At 38.7% G+C, this 17,637-nt stretch overlaps 1 protein-coding gene across 10 annotated transcripts in view; it reads right to left on the bottom strand.

Annotated features, from left to right (window-relative positions):
• The window catches only part of zfyve26 (zinc finger, FYVE domain containing 26), a 101,848-nt gene that overhangs the window by 9,050 nt on the left and 75,161 nt on the right, over positions 1–17,637 (bottom strand). For all 10 annotated transcript variants that reach the window (XM_043697939.1, XM_043697944.1, XM_043697943.1 and 7 more), the window contains 9 exons: positions 15,304–15,524; positions 13,155–13,302; positions 11,694–11,903; positions 9,616–9,834; positions 8,202–8,399; positions 7,904–8,109; positions 4,110–4,248; positions 3,944–4,003; positions 961–1,143 (listed from right to left, as the gene is read on the bottom strand). In XM_043697939.1, coding sequence (XP_043553874.1) covers positions 961–1,143; positions 3,944–4,003; positions 4,110–4,248; positions 7,904–8,109; positions 8,202–8,399; positions 9,616–9,834; positions 11,694–11,903; positions 13,155–13,302; positions 15,304–15,524 — 1,584 coding nt within the window. The remainder of the gene's footprint in view (positions 1–960; positions 1,144–3,943; positions 4,004–4,109; positions 4,249–7,903; positions 8,110–8,201; positions 8,400–9,615; positions 9,835–11,693; positions 11,904–13,154; positions 13,303–15,303; positions 15,525–17,637) is intronic.

Below are 17,637 nucleotides of genomic sequence, written 5' to 3'. Positions count from 1 at the left end.
GAATATTGCATGTAATTCTGGTCTCCTTCCTATCGGAAAGATGTTGTGAAACTTGAAAGGGTTCAGAAAAGGACGTTGCCGGGTTGGAGGATTTGAGCTACAGGGAGAGGCTGAACAGGCTGGGACTGTTTTCCCTTGAGCGTCGGAGGCTGAGGGGTGACCTTACAGAGGTTTACAAAATTATGAGGGGCATGAATAGGGTAAATAGACAAAGTCTTTTCCCTGGGGTCGGGGAGTCCAGAACTAGAGGGTATAGGTTTAGGGTGAGAGGGGAAAGATATAAGAGACCTAAGGGGCAACTTTTTCACACAAAGGGTGGTAAGTGTATGGAATGAGCTGCCAGAGGAAGTGGTGGAGGCTGGTACAATTGCAACACTTAAGAGACATTTGGATTTTTATGAATAGGAAGGGTTTGGAGGGATATGAGCCGGGTGCTGTCAGGTGGGACTAGATTGGGTTGGGATATTTGGTCGGCATGGACGGGTTGGACCGAAGGGTCTGTTTCCATGCTGTACATCCCTATGACTCTATGACTAAGAGAATTGTGTGTGCTTCCAATGAAAACTTCTCAATGAATGCTTATGTAAATGCTGAAGAAAGACAAGTGCTGGCTCGATAGTGAGCCTGTATACAGACTGCTGTGATACTCCAAATATGAGCATGGGGAATGTCCACTGATCTTCTATGCAATGAATAATTCAGTGACTACTGGAAATTAAGTTTATATTACTTGAAAAATTTCCAAAAGGTATGGCATTTTTTAACATCAAGCTCCTTCATTATCTTGTACGGTTCAACGAGATTACTTCTCATGCTTCTAAACTTCAAAGAAAATAGACCCAATTTACTCAACCTCACATCATTCAACAACCCATGTATCCCAGGGGTGTATTAATTTTTGTTTGAGAAACAAGTGAGGTACTTTGCTCCACTGGTGGTTCAGAATTAGACTGTTCTCACCTGTGAAAGGTGTTCATCACCGCCTTCAATAAATCGGACAAGGAGGTTATCAGTGTCATCGCCACTAGCCACTCCCGATTCACTGACACATTTCAGTAACTGTCTGATTTGACAGAACTTGCGATTTTGCAGTAAATGTTTTGCAGTTTTGTCATATACAGCAGCAGCATCCAACTGAAAGGCCTGGCTCAGAAATAAAAATAAAAATAAAAATGAAATGGAGCAATGCAAAGACAGTCAGCAAAAATCTTACAGCTCTTTAAGAATGCATTGGAATTTGGAAATGTACATTCCTTTGACTGAATTTAAGATGTTAAGACATGTGAAATTACAGTCAGAAAGAGGAACATGACAAGCATGACAAGGGTATTATCAGTGAAGTGGAAGAGATGTAGCAGAAACTTTTAAAATTAAGAGTTTTATAGGAGGAATAGGGGATGACTATTGCCTCTGACTGGGAAATTTGTAATGAGATGTGATCAATTTTAGAAGTAAAGGGATGAGAGGGCATAGAAAGGTTAAAAATTCCTTTACCGAATTACTAGAGCTTGGAAGGGCTTGAAACAGTGAATACATGAGGCCAAGATCTTTGAACATTTAAATGAAAAGCAAGTACACATTTGAAGAGGCTGTGGGGCAAAAGCAAGAGAGTGTATAAACTTTAGCTTGTTCCAGCTGCAAGTTAGCACAGATAGAATGTATCAAAAGGCTGTAAACTTCTATATTTTTCACATTCTTCTACATCTGACTGTATTTGCTACATACATCCCCATTGTCATCTACTTTAATCCTGCAATGTTTCACAGTCATTGTCAACAATGGTTCTCGTGCCCTTCCCCCATCCATTCCACATATTGTTTCCTCAGTTCAGCTCATTTGTGAATACAGTAAATAAAAGTACTTCAACATGACCTTCTACTCACATATCTTTCCAATCCAATCAACTATTCTCGTTATTCTGATACTTTACATTCTGCCCTAACCATCATTCTGTTAACCTGAACAAATCTTTCTTCATTGATAAGATGTGTGACGTATGACCTTTCTTTTACATCTTCCTATGGATTAGGTCTGATTAACTCAAATTTCTCCAAGTCCTTAGCAATGTCCCCCTCTGCTACAGATTCTGGTAGCCTACAAATGACCATCGTTGCCTTTAAGCTGCTTGGGTGTGGAGAATTTCACATAGTGCAAACAAGTCACAAAAACAGTGGACCCTTTTCAGGTGCCTGCTAAATAATTTACACACAACAAATTAAAAACGAGTAGGAATATTTCTAACAAGTATCCTGGAATATTCTGTGGTTTTTTTTTAAAGTCATAGCCTCCAGTATTCCCTCCCTAGCTTCAGAATCCTACCACATTAAGCGCTGCATCTAGGTGATTTGATTCATTCAAGACAGAATACATTCTTTGATGCAATCTTCTGTTGAATTTTGACTGCATTCCACAGACCTCTGGTAACTGCACAACTTCTTCTGGACAAGCATGCATACAGTACTTAGCTAACGTAAATTCCAAACATCATTCTCCACTGCTTGTCTGCCTCCATTATCTGTTAACAGCTCTCCTTTGCCTGTTGTCATACTACAAATGTGGCCTTTTTAAATCTTTATGGCCCTACACATTAATTCTTTGTTTCATGCTTTAACTCTATTTCCCTTTATCGTAAATTTTCACATTTTTATACTTGTTTTGGATTTCCTATTCATATGTTAAATATACTTTTCTTCAGCTTAAAATTTGATGGCTTCACCATGTCGATCCATTGTACCCAAAGACACACTCATGCTCTTTTGTAGAACAATATTTTTAAAGCAGCTGCCTTTCCTCTACAGTCAGTTCTGCTATAACGCAGTAGTTCTGTTCTTGTGCAACGCTGTGTTATAAGAAAGTCATGTAATAGCAGCACCATTTAAACTATTGGGGCCAGAACTGCATTATAATCAATACATGTTTTAAAAGTTAGTGATTTGAAACAGTGTCCCCAATTTGTCAATTGTGTTATAGTGAATTTGCATTAACAAAACGTGTGTTATAGCAGAATGACCTGTACTCCACTGCTAAAAGCATTGCTCCATACTGAGATAAGGTGTCTTAGCTTCCAGCAATTTCACCCCGGGGGCAGATTGTTTAAATGTTGATCTAGACTCGTAGTTGTGCCAGAAAAACTCCACTTTATCTCATTCTTCAATGAGGACTAACTGCAGCAATCTATCATCTGCACTGCTGAGATTAGATCAAGCAACTCAAAGAATAGGGGTCAAAGCTGAAACATTCAGAGCCAGAGAGCTCAGGACATCAAGGGAGCTATGACAAAAGCAAAATAATCTGCCTGACATCTGAGATGCAAACAGAAAATGTTCAACATACACAGGAAACCTGGCAGTATCTACAAAGACAGAAAAAGAACAGAAGACCATAGGGATTGGCAATGAGACAAGCAAAGTAGCAAAAGATGCATTGATCTGAAAGAGTTAATGAACCAGCCTGAGCACTTTCCATTACGATAGGGAACAACTTAGCATCTCAAAACAAAGATCTACCACACAGCTTCCTCAGACTCTGCATCAGTATAACTTGTACTTCGTTGTTAACATACTTGTTTAAGACAAGAGCTTCTTCTCATTAGATCAGTAAGGTGCTTTTATTTTCTCTCTATCACACCATACCATGTAGATCCCTACTCTAAAACAGGATGGTGGCAGCAAACCTACTCTACTGTGAGCAATAGTCTAGACAGCCTCATACAATGTAGTGATCAGTGATGAGGATTGCTCATACAACATACAGGAGATATGAATTGTAGGATCCTGAATAGCTGCCTTCCAAAAGCCAAGAATATGTGACAGAAACAGAGGCAAAATGTCAAATGAGCAAAGATAAACAAAACAAAATGGGGACACAAGTTATGACGTTGAATTCCTGAACTCATTGCAGAATGCTCCAAAATGATGTGTGGGGAAAAAAGCTTTTTCATTACCTGAATAACTCTGAAAGATATTCCAAAGCCTTCTTCAATATTTTTGCCACCAAGGAGAACCTGCAGGACAGAACATGAATACCAGCATCATTTAATTGATAACTAAATCAATACAATGTGCTTCTGTGAATAATGCTTCAAAACACACTGTATCAAGATAACGCACCTTGCAAGCAACTTCCATCTTCATTTTGGCATTCCCAAAGAGACTGGCAGGGGGTCCACAACTCTTTGAAGTCCCCGAGTTTTCACAACGATGCAAGAATTTGGTTACTTCAATCTGCAGCTCAATCGTATTCATGTACCTACAAAACGGCTCTACTAATTAAAAGTTCAAAATACAAATAACACCTAGCTCTGGAGTTATGTCTGGTTTACTGGCTTATTTTGGTTTGTGCATTACATGGACACTTAAAATACAATTCAAACTCCCAGAATTCTTTTCTAGATTACTTAGTGTGGAAACAGGCCCTTCGGCTCAACAAGTCCACACTGACCCTCCGAAGAGCAACCCACCCAGACCCATTCCCCTACATTTACCCCTTCACCTAACACTATGAGCAATTTAGCATGGCCAATTCACCTAACCTGCACACGTTTGGACTGTGGGAGGAAACCAGAGCACCCGGAGGAAACCCACGCAGACACGGGGAGAATGTGCAAACTCCACACAGACAGTTGCCTGAGGCAGCAGTGCTAACCGCTGTGCCACCGTGCCGCCCGTAATTCCTTTACTTTATAGAACTGGTATACTACTGAGTTCTATGATGACATGAAGAAAACATGCATTTGTTCTCTTTCCACCACCTCAACTCCACTATAAACAAGTACATCCAAATAGCAAAGAAAGGAACATGTGACCCTCTCTTTAAATATATGCTTAATTATAAGGGTGAAAAATTGATGACCAAATTAAAACCTTTGTGTTGCCAGTTGAACTGATCAAAACCTTTTGCAAATTTGTTCTCAGAAGGTAGGTGATGCTATTAATGCTATAATTATTGCCCAATCTTAATTATTTTAAGATGAAACTGAAAATGTTGGCGAGGAAGATACAGAGATACTTACATCTAGACTAGAAGAGATTGGGGTTCACAAGGAAGAGGTATTAGAAATACTGCAGAGTGTGAAAATAGACAAGTTCCCTGGGCCGGATGGGATCTTATCCTAGGATCCTCTGGGAAGCAAGGGAAGAGATTGCCCAGCCTTTAACATTGATCTTCAAATCATCATTGTCTACAGGAATAGTGCCTGAGGACTGGAGGATAGCAAATGTGGTTCCCTTGTTCAAAAACGGTAGTAGAGACAACCCCAGTAATTACAGGCCAGTGAGTCTCACTTCAGTTGTTGGTAAAGTGTTGGAAAAGGTTATAAAGAGATAGGATTGATAACCATCTAGAAAAGAATAATCTGATCAGGGACAGTCAGCACGGTTTTGTGAAGGGTAGGTCGTGCCTAACGAATCTTATTGAGTTTTTTGACAAAGTGACCAAACAGGTAGATGGGAGTAAACCGGTTGATGTGGTGTATATGGATTTGAGCAAGGCGTTTGATAAGGTTCCCCACAGTAGACTATTATACAAAATGCGGAGAAATGGGATTGTGGGAGACATTGCAGTTTGGATGAGTAATTGGCTTGCTGAAAGAAAACAGAGGGTTTTAGTTGATGGAACATGTTCATCTTGGAGTCCAGTTACTAGCGGCATACCACAAGGGTCCACTGCTGTTCGTCATTTTTATAAATGACCTGGCTGAGGGCTTAGAAGGGTGGGTTAGTAAATTTGCAGATGACACTAAGGTCAGTGAAGTTGTGGACAGTGACGAAGGATGTGGGAGGTTGCAGAGAGACATAGATATGGATGCAGAGCTGGGCTGAGAGGTGACAAATGAAGTTTAATGTGGACAAATGTGAGGTGATACACTTTGGACGGAGTAATCGGAATGCAAAGTTCTGGGCTAATAGTAAGATTCTTGGGAGTGCAGATGAGCAGAGAGATCTCGGTGTCCATGTACACAGATCCCTGAAAGTTGCCACCCAGATTGACAGGGTCGTTCAGAAGGCATAGAGTGTCTTGGCCTTTCTTAATAGAGGGATTGAGTTCCGGAACCAGGAGGTTATGCTGCAGCTGTACAAAGCTCTGGTACGTCTGGTCACCGCATTATAAGAAGGATGTGGAAGCTTTGGAAAGGGTGTAGAGGAGATTTACTAGAATGTTGCCTGGTATGGAAGGAATGTCTTACGAGGAAAGGTTGAGGGCCTTGAGGCTGTTCTCGTTAGAGAGAAGGTTGAGAGGTGACTTAATAGAGACATATAAGATAATCAGAGGGTTAGATTTGGTGGATAGGGAGATCCTTTTTCCAAGTATGGGGACAGCAAACACGAGGGGACACAACTTTAAAGTGAGGGGGGATAGATATAAGACAGATGTCAGAGGTAGTTTCTTTACTCAGAGAGTAGTAAGGGTATGGAATGCTTTGCCTGCAACGGTAGTGGATTCGCCAAGTTTAAGTGCATTTAAGTTGTCATTGGACAGGCATAAGGACGTACATGGAATAATATAGGTGGGATGGGCTTCAGATTAGTATGACAGGGCGGCGCAACATCGAGGGCCGAAGGGCCTGTACTGCACTGTCATGTTCTATGATAATGTCTAGTTCCACCATCTTGGACTTGAGCCATGTTTGTGGTGACAGAGATTCCATAAATGATAGACAGGGAATTTCTTCATAATAATTAGGACCATTGTCCCTGCTGCTTAGTGCCTTACTCCTGGGGTGATAACTTTACAAATATTGAACAAAGCTTTTTCTAGCAGAGAGAGATTTCAGGAGGGCGGATTTTTTTTTATTATTCTGCAGACAACAAATGGTGCGTACATTATAATTTCCTCTTCAGAATGATATTACAGAGTAAATGCTGCATTAATTGTTCAGAAATAGGTGATCTAATTCACACGCAACCATAATTTTTCTTTCCTCTAAGAAGAATAGAAAACTTCAAAAAATTGCAATAAGTAATTATAGCTACTGATTGCTGGATTATTAAAGCCAGTATGATGTCTTGCAAGAATGTTCAGGATTTTGAGAACTGATATTTCTTGAAAATTGAAAAAAGCTTGTTTGATATTGGTGCCTCTGCCATAATTAGCAGCTACTTCTTGCTTTATTCATTAAGGAGAAATCATTGCTAGCTTTGCATAAGTTGCATTTACTCTCCTAAATACAAGAAAATTAAACCTATTCTTTAGTGTTGACAGAATAGGAGTTATATGTTTATTTGCGTGGGTAGGGGTGTAAATAGGTGTCTATAAGTTGGAGTGGGTAGGTCTCAGAGTAGGAGGGGAGCGAGAGAAAGAGAGAGAAAAAGAGAAGAATGGGTAGGTATGTGCGTGTACATAAGACAGTGAGAAACTAATTATGTGGGAGTTTCAATGTGCATCTTCAAATTTCTAATATCAAATTATTAGTCCTCTGGATTGTTTTTTCATTTGAAGATGACAGTGACACTGTGGTCCATGTTACTGGACTAGCAATCCAGACTATCAGGTGGTAAAGTTCCACCACAAGAGATGCTGGAATTTAAATTGAATTCATTAGCAAATTCATTAAATTGAATTCATTAGTAATAGAAAGCTAGCCTCAGGAATGGTGACCAAGAAACTACTACTGAGTGTTGTAAAAAAAAAACACCAGGTTCATTAATGTTCTTTACAGAAGAACCTTACCTAAGCTGGTCTGTATTAGTTTCCAGACCTACAGCCATGTGGTCAACTCTGAACCGTTCTCTGAAATGGGTCAGCAAGCCATTCAGTTTTACCAAACTGTTACAAAAAGGTGAGATTGCAGCTTCCAAAATGTAACTTACCTCACCTTCTCCAGGTCAATTAAGGATGGGCAACAAATGCTGCCTCACTGTTACACAAAAATTGCAAGAAGGAATTTTCCTTAAAAAAAATCTACCTTGACACATCTGCCGCAGACATTTGCTTGCGAAAAGAACTGGTAACTTTCTTTCTCGACGAACTGCGTTGGGACACTTCCTGCAAGTATGTTTTCAGGTGACCTTTGGCTTCTGTCAGCCAACCTTGATTGGCTCCGAGTTCCCTATAGGAGTCTGCTTTGTGGCTGAAAAACCTGATGCACGTCATGGCTGCTCGCATGTGGTCCTGAAATGAACACATCACACGTGACATTGCTCCATTTACCATTAAAACCCATCTAAAAAGGACCCATCACACAAGTCAAAAATTACAATTACCTTCATAAATTGCTGCAGATCATACAGAATATTGAAAAAACCCCTCATTTGTAAATGTTTGCAAGATGCAATCAAATAGCAACTCCATTTTTCCAGGCTTGGATCCATGTGTTCCATTAAGTTTTCCAAAGCATGCAGTCTGCCACTTTCGTAACTTGGTTTGAAAATCCCTTGCATGAACACCTCTTCAGGGCAAGCCTGAAAAGTAAGAAGCACACACCAACCAAAATGTAAGAAATGGAAACAGCAACTGGAGAAACTCAGCAGGTCTGGAAGTAGCATCAGTGGAGAGAAAAACAGAGTCAACATGAACTATGCTTCAATGTAGTTCTACTGAACTTTAAACAGTAATTCTGTTTCTTCCTCCAAAAATGCTGCCATATCTGCTGAGTTTACCCAGCACTTTATATTCTTATTTTTGATCTCCACATCCACAGTGTTTTGCTTAGATCCAAAACATAAGTCTGTGCTTGATCAGAGCTAAGTTAAAAACAGTGAATTTTGGGTGAAAAACACAAAGCTGCTATGTATCTAAGACAGTTCAAATCAGATGAACCTGAAACTCGCCCCTCCCCAACCCAGTCACCTCTCAGATTATTAATGACCTGCTGTTTTGATGCAGAATATTCTTTTTAATTCAGATTTCCAACTTTCTACCTATCAAGTAGGGAAAAACAGGTTTTCAGTAATCAAGACCACAGGAGCAAGTCATTTGGTCCAAATAGTCAATACCATGCTCCACACAAGCCTTGTCCCATTTTACTTCAGATAATCCTATCCACATATTGCAGACAGTGTGTTGAGTGGTCACGTCAATAGGTCGGTCACCAGAAAAACAAGAGATATTGTTCAACTTTACAGTCCTTCATGTCAAATATGGCTCCTGATTTCCTCAAGATCCACTTATGGGTTTAAAACCTCTCATTTACTAATATCCTTTAGGGAAGAAAGTTTGCCATATTTACCTTGTTTGGTCTACAATTGATTCCAAATCAACCTTAATTGCTCTCTGAATTTGTAACTACCTTCCTTCTAGTTATAACCACTAATTCAAAATTACCCAACAAACACTGTAATGTTGAGATTCAGGAAAACAAATTTGGAAGCTGTTTGGCCAGATTACACCAAAGAATTGATGTAAGAAAGAGTTATCTGTAGAATTCTAAATAACATGATGCTAAATGACAATGTTAAATCTCCTCCTGATGTGTCTTCTCATATTCCTCAGCCAGGAAGTCAAGCGGTGCTTGCATTCTGCCTTTGGCCTTAATTAGGAAATCAAACAGCTGAATCCACATCATCTATATCCAGAGTATATCATCATTGCACATTACTAATCAAAGTAATTTTATATGGCATGTAAGCACTGTTGTTTAGGAAAGCATATCTAATTTTAGCAATATCAATGTCTTACCTTATCTAGCAGGTGCTGCAAAGCTTCTCTCATGCAGTTGTGTCCCATATAAAAACTAATAATGGCCAAATTAGTGCCATATGTTTGCAAGTAGTACAAGCACTCTTGGTAAAAGACCTTTTGTTTGATCTTTCCATCTCCCGTGACTTCAAAACCTGTACCGTCACCCTTCAGAACCGTCTCCAATTCTCTCAGTGAGGCAAGAATGTCATCATCCTGCTGTTTAATCACAAATAGAAACAAATGTCATCATCACTGCAACTTAATAGAGTTCCACTTCTACACAATTTGTCCAAAGTAGTTGCCCAATCTAGGGTGAATGATCAGAAATTTTAAACTCAGATTACATTCTTCACAAATCAAGTTTCCTCAAACCCTATAAGGTTGCATTAAAATGTTATGCAGGAAACAGTCTGTAACTGTCCATAGACCCTGATTTATTTAATGAATAGGGCAAGTTTTGGATGATTGTGTCCATTTGTAACCAGAGCAACATCTAAAGATTAAACTGTTCTTAAAAAAACAAACCTTTTAATAGTAATTATTTTTAAAAATACTTCAGTTACTAAATAACTCACTAGAGCACATTAGGTAAATAGGCTCTGTTTTGTGTCATTTTCAGCTATTAGTCACTCTTACTAATAGTGCACCTTTTTAATGATAAAACATTTTCACTGGTATTGACAAAACTGCATTAGGTTCCTGAGCTTCAATATATTAAGATTATTTTTAAATTCCTGGTAAAAGAATTCAACTAGAAAAGCCAACCAATTGCACCAGCCGTGGAAGGTTTAACAGTTATGCAACTGAAGGAACAGGAACATTAACCTTTTACATTCAATTCTCAAAATGGGTTCAAATCTGAACACCATCTCAAACCCAAGAGAACGCTTATTCCCATTATCTTTACTTTGCCAGCAACACAGGTGACAGTAGATATCTATAACTGTCATGTCTAAATTGCCCATTTCCACTTCTTCAAATAGTTTCCTTATTTACTGAGATTTTCTCTCTATTGAAGACATAAGAAACATGTGCTTATGGTTGGCAATTGCTGCCTGAAGGCTAGCACATAAGAACAAAGAACAATACAACACAGGAACAGGTCCTTCAGCCCTACAAGCCTGCGACAACATATTTTGCCCTTCCATATTAAAACTACCTTCACTTATGGGATCCAGATCCCTCTATTCTCTTCCTATTCATGTATTCGTCCAGGTGCTTCTTGAATGCTCCTATTTTATCTGCTTCCACCACTTCCTGTCGCAATGTGTTCCAGGCATTCACCACCATTTGTGCAAAGGTTTAGAGGAAAGAAATCCTCTCCCAAGTACCTTTACCTTATTCAATTCTTGCTAGGCATGGCAAGTTAGCTGAATCGTTCCAAACTGTTTCTTATTCAAACTTTTGCAGAAAAGCTGCTCAGGTACCTTGAATTTTAAAAATTCTACAACTAAGCACAATGTTGCTTCTCTTCAACATCACTTTTAGCCAATACCCAAATTACAAAAAAAAAATGTTAATCAGAGAAAAAGCATTTTTGATTAACAGTTTAGCTTGTAAAAGGAAAATTTATTTCAGAACACAGCACCAGAAACAAAATCTTGTTCTGATGTGTTCCAGCAAGTTTCAGCTTTTAAAATACTTATTTCTACTTTGTGCCTCTATGCTCCATTTTCATTTTTCATCCTGCTTTAAATTAATTAATGAAAGTAAATATGCTGTGAAGACTCCTGACAAAAGAATCCTCCTGAATTATGTCCAAAGTCTACTGATGGCCCTAGTGAGTCTCATTCAAATTTTGCATTACAGAAATGCACTTTGATGACATACTGCCACTTCAGATAATGCTATTTATACTCAAGATTGGAACTGAAACCATTTTATAAAGATAAACAACTGACATGCAACACCTGTAAGTCTCAGGAGATAATTTTAGAATTTAGATTTCCTACAGTGTGGAAACAGGCCCTTCGGCCCAACCATGTCAAAGAAAAATCAATCATTCACAATAACTTAACTTGAGCATTACCAAATTTAACATTTTCAGAAATTAATGAAAGATTAAAGCTCATTACCACTGGCGAGACTGGTTTAACAGAAGTTTCCAGGTGCTGCATTATTTCTTGCAAAAGTGGAGGACCAAGAGATAGTTGATTTCGGTCAAATGGTGGCTTTAAGCAGCGACTGAATTTCTCCCGAGATGCAGATAGGTTTCCCACTTTGAGGCAGGCTAACCCCCAAGCATGCCAGACTCCACTCGGGTCCAGTAGACCCTTAGTAGAGACCTAAAAATTGAAAAAAGTTAGCATCACAATAGAAATGTCCAATAGAAATTGAACAATGGGAATTATCAGTACTCTGGACCGAGTAAAAAAAGTTAGTTCAGAAGCTGAATTGACACTTTCCAAAAATTACACCTCTACTATCAAGAGGTTGGTCCACTTTTCAAGATGCTTAATTTAGAGTCAGAATATTGTGGACTCAAGCCTTAGAACTGGAATTAATGACACAATCTAAAATGAATCACAGAACTGTCATGATGCAGAAGATCATTTGACAGTTTAGTACATTACTGAGGAAGTGCAGTTGTCAGAGATACAGTATTCTGCATCATACGACAGCAAAGGTCTATCAAGCTGCTCAGATGGACATACCCAATGGGACGCTTGGGAGAAGATTGTGAGCGCCAATATTGGATTAAGAGCTCTCCAACCAATACCCACGAGATTATTTAGTCATTTGTCTCACTGTCATTTTTGAAAATTTGGTGTGTGTAAAATCCCGATGCTTGCCTGTAATTTATATTCATATTTCATCTTTAATATAACAAAATGATCCACTTTTTCCACAATAACATTATAAATCCACATTTAACACAATCGGCAATATTACAGCAAAACAACCAGATGGTTGGTCAGATATAGTTTTTAATGAGAGTATTAAAGTAAGACTGAGAGAACAACATTTTGAGGAGTTTAAAGAGAGACTTCCAAAGCTTAAAGCCTAGGTAGCTGAGGACATAGCCACCCTTAATAAAACTAAAATTGAGGATAGTCAAGAAGCAAGGGTTAGATGAGCACAATTATCTTGAAAGACTGTGGGCCTGAAAAATATTAGATATATAGAGGTGAAGGATTTCAAAACAAGGTCAAGAATTTTAAAACTGAGGCACTTCTGGACTGGAAGTTAATGCACATCAAAGAGTTATGGGGATGATAAGGAACAGTTTTGGTCTGAGTAAGACCAGGGCACAGAGGTTAGATGACCTCAAGTTTAAGGAGGTTAGAATGTAAAGACCATCCAGGAGTGATTAGAAATGTTGAGTGTGAACGTAACAAAGGCACGGTTGAAATATAGATCAGTGGTATGATTCCACCATAAGTAAATGTGGAGTTTTGAATATCACTCCAAGAACCTTGTAACAGGGAGACAACATTGCAATAAAGTACTTGTAAATCTTCACAATTATGTTTGTCAGATACTAAAAGTATTTCTAAAAAATAGTCTTTCATTTAAAAAAAAACGCCTTTGCAAACCTCAACAGCCAGTGCATAGTATTCAGTTTCCAAAAGTTTATTTCTCAGTCTTGTGATGGCTGCAGGCTTAAGGATTTGTTCAAGAGAAGGCACATCCTGGTAGTTAGCAGCAACTAAAATCTTCACTACATCCACCTTGCTGATATAGCTGTATGAAGTGATAGAAAGCAAACAATTAATCTCAAAGATATTTCTAGAAAAATTAGTTTATTGAACGTCTTGTTTAATTTCTATTTCTTTCAGGAGACATTCTCATAGAAAGAGATGTTATAGAGATTTTAAAACACATTTGCAAATAGACCAGAACTCAGACAAGTTCTTTGGGGACCCCATGCTGGACATGTGAGACTTGTTGCCTGCAACTCTCCAAGCTGATTATGTTATGCAGTACAACAATAAAAGATCAATGTGTATTGGGGTTCACAATATGCCTGTATTAACATCACTGCAAAACGTTGCTGAAATAAAAATATTGTCACAACTCACAGGGTTACCCAAAATGCTGCAAGAGCAATGAACTAGTTGTGAAATGAGTCACAATGATTACATCAAGAAACAATAGCAACTGTACTTCAAACATTATTGACTGTTCATGGAACTCTGAGATCACAGAATGCTTAAGGATTATACAAACGCTAGCTTTTTCTTTCAGCTGTATTTTATTCAGTTATCACTGAAGTGAATATTTATCTTTTGTTGTCAAAAACGTAAGCAGCATGCAACTTAGACTTCATGCAAAACTGAATGTGATTTTTACCTGTGGCTAAGTAATGCTTCCATAAGGCTTATTTGCTGTTTTTCCAAGTGAGACAAGACTGTCAAGCTAAAACAAAACTGAGCTGCAACTCTCAACCATATCAAGAATAAAAGTTTTGTTCATAGTACATTCAAGAAAACTAATGCTGCTGAAGCTGGATTTAGAAGCATTTCCAGAACAACCACCACTGGTTTTGGACATAAACAAGAAACATTTACTGTCAGCAGAGTTTCTGATTACTCAACCGATTCCTATTTGATCTAGAAACACAGAGAGCATATCATGGGTTGATAAGGAGCAAATGTATAAGGATTGAAAAATGTACTGTGCTCCACATTCTCAAAATGCTAAAAGTTAGATTTGCATTTGCACAGTACAGTACAGGAGACAAGAATGGGCACAAACCTAATCATTATGATGCTTGCTTGTTACAGGATTCAATACCACCAATACACAAGATATTCACTACCAACCTCCTTACCTTATTCCCTTGATGCCTGCAATGATATGGATTAAGGATGGAAAGGATGCAGCAGACAGCAGCAGAGATCGTATAATATTGCAATAAATGGCTATTCTACAACTATCAAAAGGAAAACTTATCAATTTTTGTGTCTTGCTTTTCTGGGAGTGGCCAAATAATACATGCAAGCAAAATACTGAAGCACAGGAAATCCGAAATAAGAACAGAAAACACTCAGCAGGTGAGGCAGCACTCATAGTGAAACAGGAAATGTTTCAAGTTGAGGATCTGATGACAGGTCATCACCCTGAATGTTTCCTGTATTTTCTGCTTTTATTACTCCCAATACTGTGTTTGTTGAGGACAAATCCAGTTGTGGGGTTCCCTGTTAAAAATGATTCAATGTCTCATAATTAACTCAGTGAGCCACATGGGAAAGGGAGGGCACCTTCATATCCTCATATGCAAAATAAACCTAAAAGTGAATGTTGCTGAAAACTGTGACATTTCTGTCTTTTACCCGTTAGGAAACGAGCAAGAATGCCAAATTGTAAACAATCCCAATACTTGTAATTTTCTGGCTCTTGGACAGCCTATAGCTCTCCTTTTTTTTCTCCATTGCAAAGCCTCAACCAGTTAGAATTACCTATCAATCAGCATCCCTTTCTCCTGCAGTTTAAATTGCTGAGATGATGTGAAATTTGTTATAGTTGTGTTTTTCCTGATGAATGCATGATGAAAAACTTTTAACAGCGTATCTAGTCAGCCAGCAATAGTCAAGTTCTCTGTTACCATGCAACTGTTAAGTGGATGCATGAACAACTGTGTTTAAGTCACAGCATGCTGCAGATTCACTGCATCAACTATCAATAAGGCACACTTTTATTACTCAAGAACATATCTTGAAACGTAATATCAATGCTACTCACCTGTCGCAAAGCGCCAGATCTTGGCTCCTTCCTGCTTTCACAAACATCATTTTAGCACTGAAAAGAAGTTGCTTTATGATATCTATTAAAAGGCAAGCATCCACTTCTGGATTTGTCAATGCGCGAGACAGTCTGCTGCAGTGATCTATCAACTGATGGCCACACTCCATACTATTACTGTGCAGGTTCAGGATGGCAATACACAAGGAAGCACTTGGAGCCTGTGAAACATTACAACACCTTTAACATTTTCATTTACTGCACCTCCTAAGCATTTTTTTTTCCTCCTCCTAAGCATTTTTTTTTTGCAAAACTTCCAAACCAAGCTTCAAGGAGGTGAATTGTGGCTTTCAAAATGCCATGCCTTTCACTTCCCTTCCCCCTTGCTATGTAGAAATACCGGAAAATACAATTTATAACAATATAAATAAATGCAAAAGGAACTCTCGGGCTTCTATAGAGATCACAAATGCTAACCAGGAATGGAAACTTTAGGGTAATCGTGTCCCCAAGTGCATGTACTTTCAGAATGCATGTAGTGTATTGCCTGGTATGCCAACTGAACATGCTTCAGGTTGAACCCTGGTCTATGTCATAAGTAATTTAGCCCTGCTCAAAGTAGTGCCTTTCTCCAGCAAGTGATTTGGAAACACTGACATAATTATGCACAGAAATTTACAGATGATTAAATTTTTATTTCTCAGAAGAGGTCATTTAAGAATTTCATCAAATTGTGTCCGATGTTTTTGAGAACCAGCTAGCTCAATGGTCAGACAATGCAGAGAAGGTTCATTAGGCTGATCCTGGTTATGGAGGGATTTTCCTTTGAGAAGGCACTAAGTTGGGCCTTTTAGTTTAGAAGAATGAAAGGTGACCTTATTGAATCATGCAAGATTCTTAGCTTGATAGGGTAGATGTGGAAAGGTTTCTCCCCTTCTGGGAGAGTCCAAGACTCAACGACATAATCGCAGAATAAGTGAATGCCAAAATAACACAGAAATAAGGAGGAATTTCCTCCCTCAAAGAGGACTGAGAAGGTTGGGTCATTGAGGGAGACAGATTTTCAATAAATAAAGGAATCAAGTGTTATGGGAAAAGCAAGGAAAGTGTAGTTGAGGATGATCGGATTGGCCATGACCTCACTGAATGACAGAGCAGGCTCAACGTACTGAAGAGCCTATTTCTGGTCCTATATCTAATGGCTCAAGTCAGATGTTTGTGGATGTAAGTTAACATTTACACAGCAAAAAGGAATGAATGCTACATTATTAGGAATATCTGTTTTTTCAGATGACCCATTAAACCCATGGACCAAGTGAGTACCAATAATCTAAAAATGCCATTTGAGAAAAGAGCAGGGAATTCTCCCAGTGTCCACAGACTACTTATCCCTCAATCAACAAGCTGGTCATACATTCCACTGCTCTTTGTGGAACCACATTGTTGACAACTCTAGGATGCTAGTTGATTACATCTCAAAGTATTTAATTTCTTTATTACATACAGATTCATTCTAACTAGAAATAATGGGAGTAAACTACAGCATGTCAGGCTCGAGGGGACGTAACCTTAAGTTAATATTTTGCTGAAACTATTTAATAAGTGATGCATGTCCATTAACTGTCCTTTGCTGCCACATTGTGAAACACAAACAAGAACATTTTGAGATAGGAAGCAAAACAATAGAATAAAATGACAGAGAAGTCGTTTCCAAGCAATTATTTCCTTTCTGGGGCTATATTCACAGTAACACTGCCATGCCATAATTAATCAGCAGTGGCAACATTAAAGCAAGACAGTTGATAGAGACCACTTGTTTTGTTTTGAAGAATTTGCAACGTTTTAGGATTGATAACAGGTTACACCTGGGAAAATACAGCAATATTGTTCTTTTTAAATCCAAATGTCTACTCGCAATGACATTGTGCACCTTAACTCGGTTGAATAAAACAAACAGCATTTACTGAGAGTTACATTTGGTGCCAGAGTTAAACTATTGTTATACAGGCTGTGGAATTTTTCTTCTTTATTCATTCACAGGATGAGGGCATAGCTGGCTAGGCCAGCATTTATTGCCCACCCAGAATTACCAAGAAGGCAGTTAAAACTCAACCACGTTGCTGTGGGTCTGGAATCACATGTAGGCCAAACCAGGTAAGGATGGCAGTTTCCTTCCCTGAAGGACATTAGTCACCCAGATGAGATTTTCTGACAATTGACAATGGATTGATGGTAATCACTACATTATTAATTCCAGATATGTATTGAACTCAAACTCCACCATCTGCCATGGCAGGATTCAAACCCTGGTCCCCAGAATGTTATCTGGGTCTT

The sequence above is a fragment of the Chiloscyllium plagiosum genome, chromosome 10 (genome assembly GCF_004010195.1).
Source record: "Chiloscyllium plagiosum isolate BGI_BamShark_2017 chromosome 10, ASM401019v2, whole genome shotgun sequence".
NCBI classification, from domain to species: Eukaryota; Metazoa; Chordata; class Chondrichthyes; order Orectolobiformes; family Hemiscylliidae; genus Chiloscyllium; species Chiloscyllium plagiosum.
Note: the sequence above shows the minus strand (reverse complement) of the source record. Positions and strands in the feature narration are given on the sequence as shown.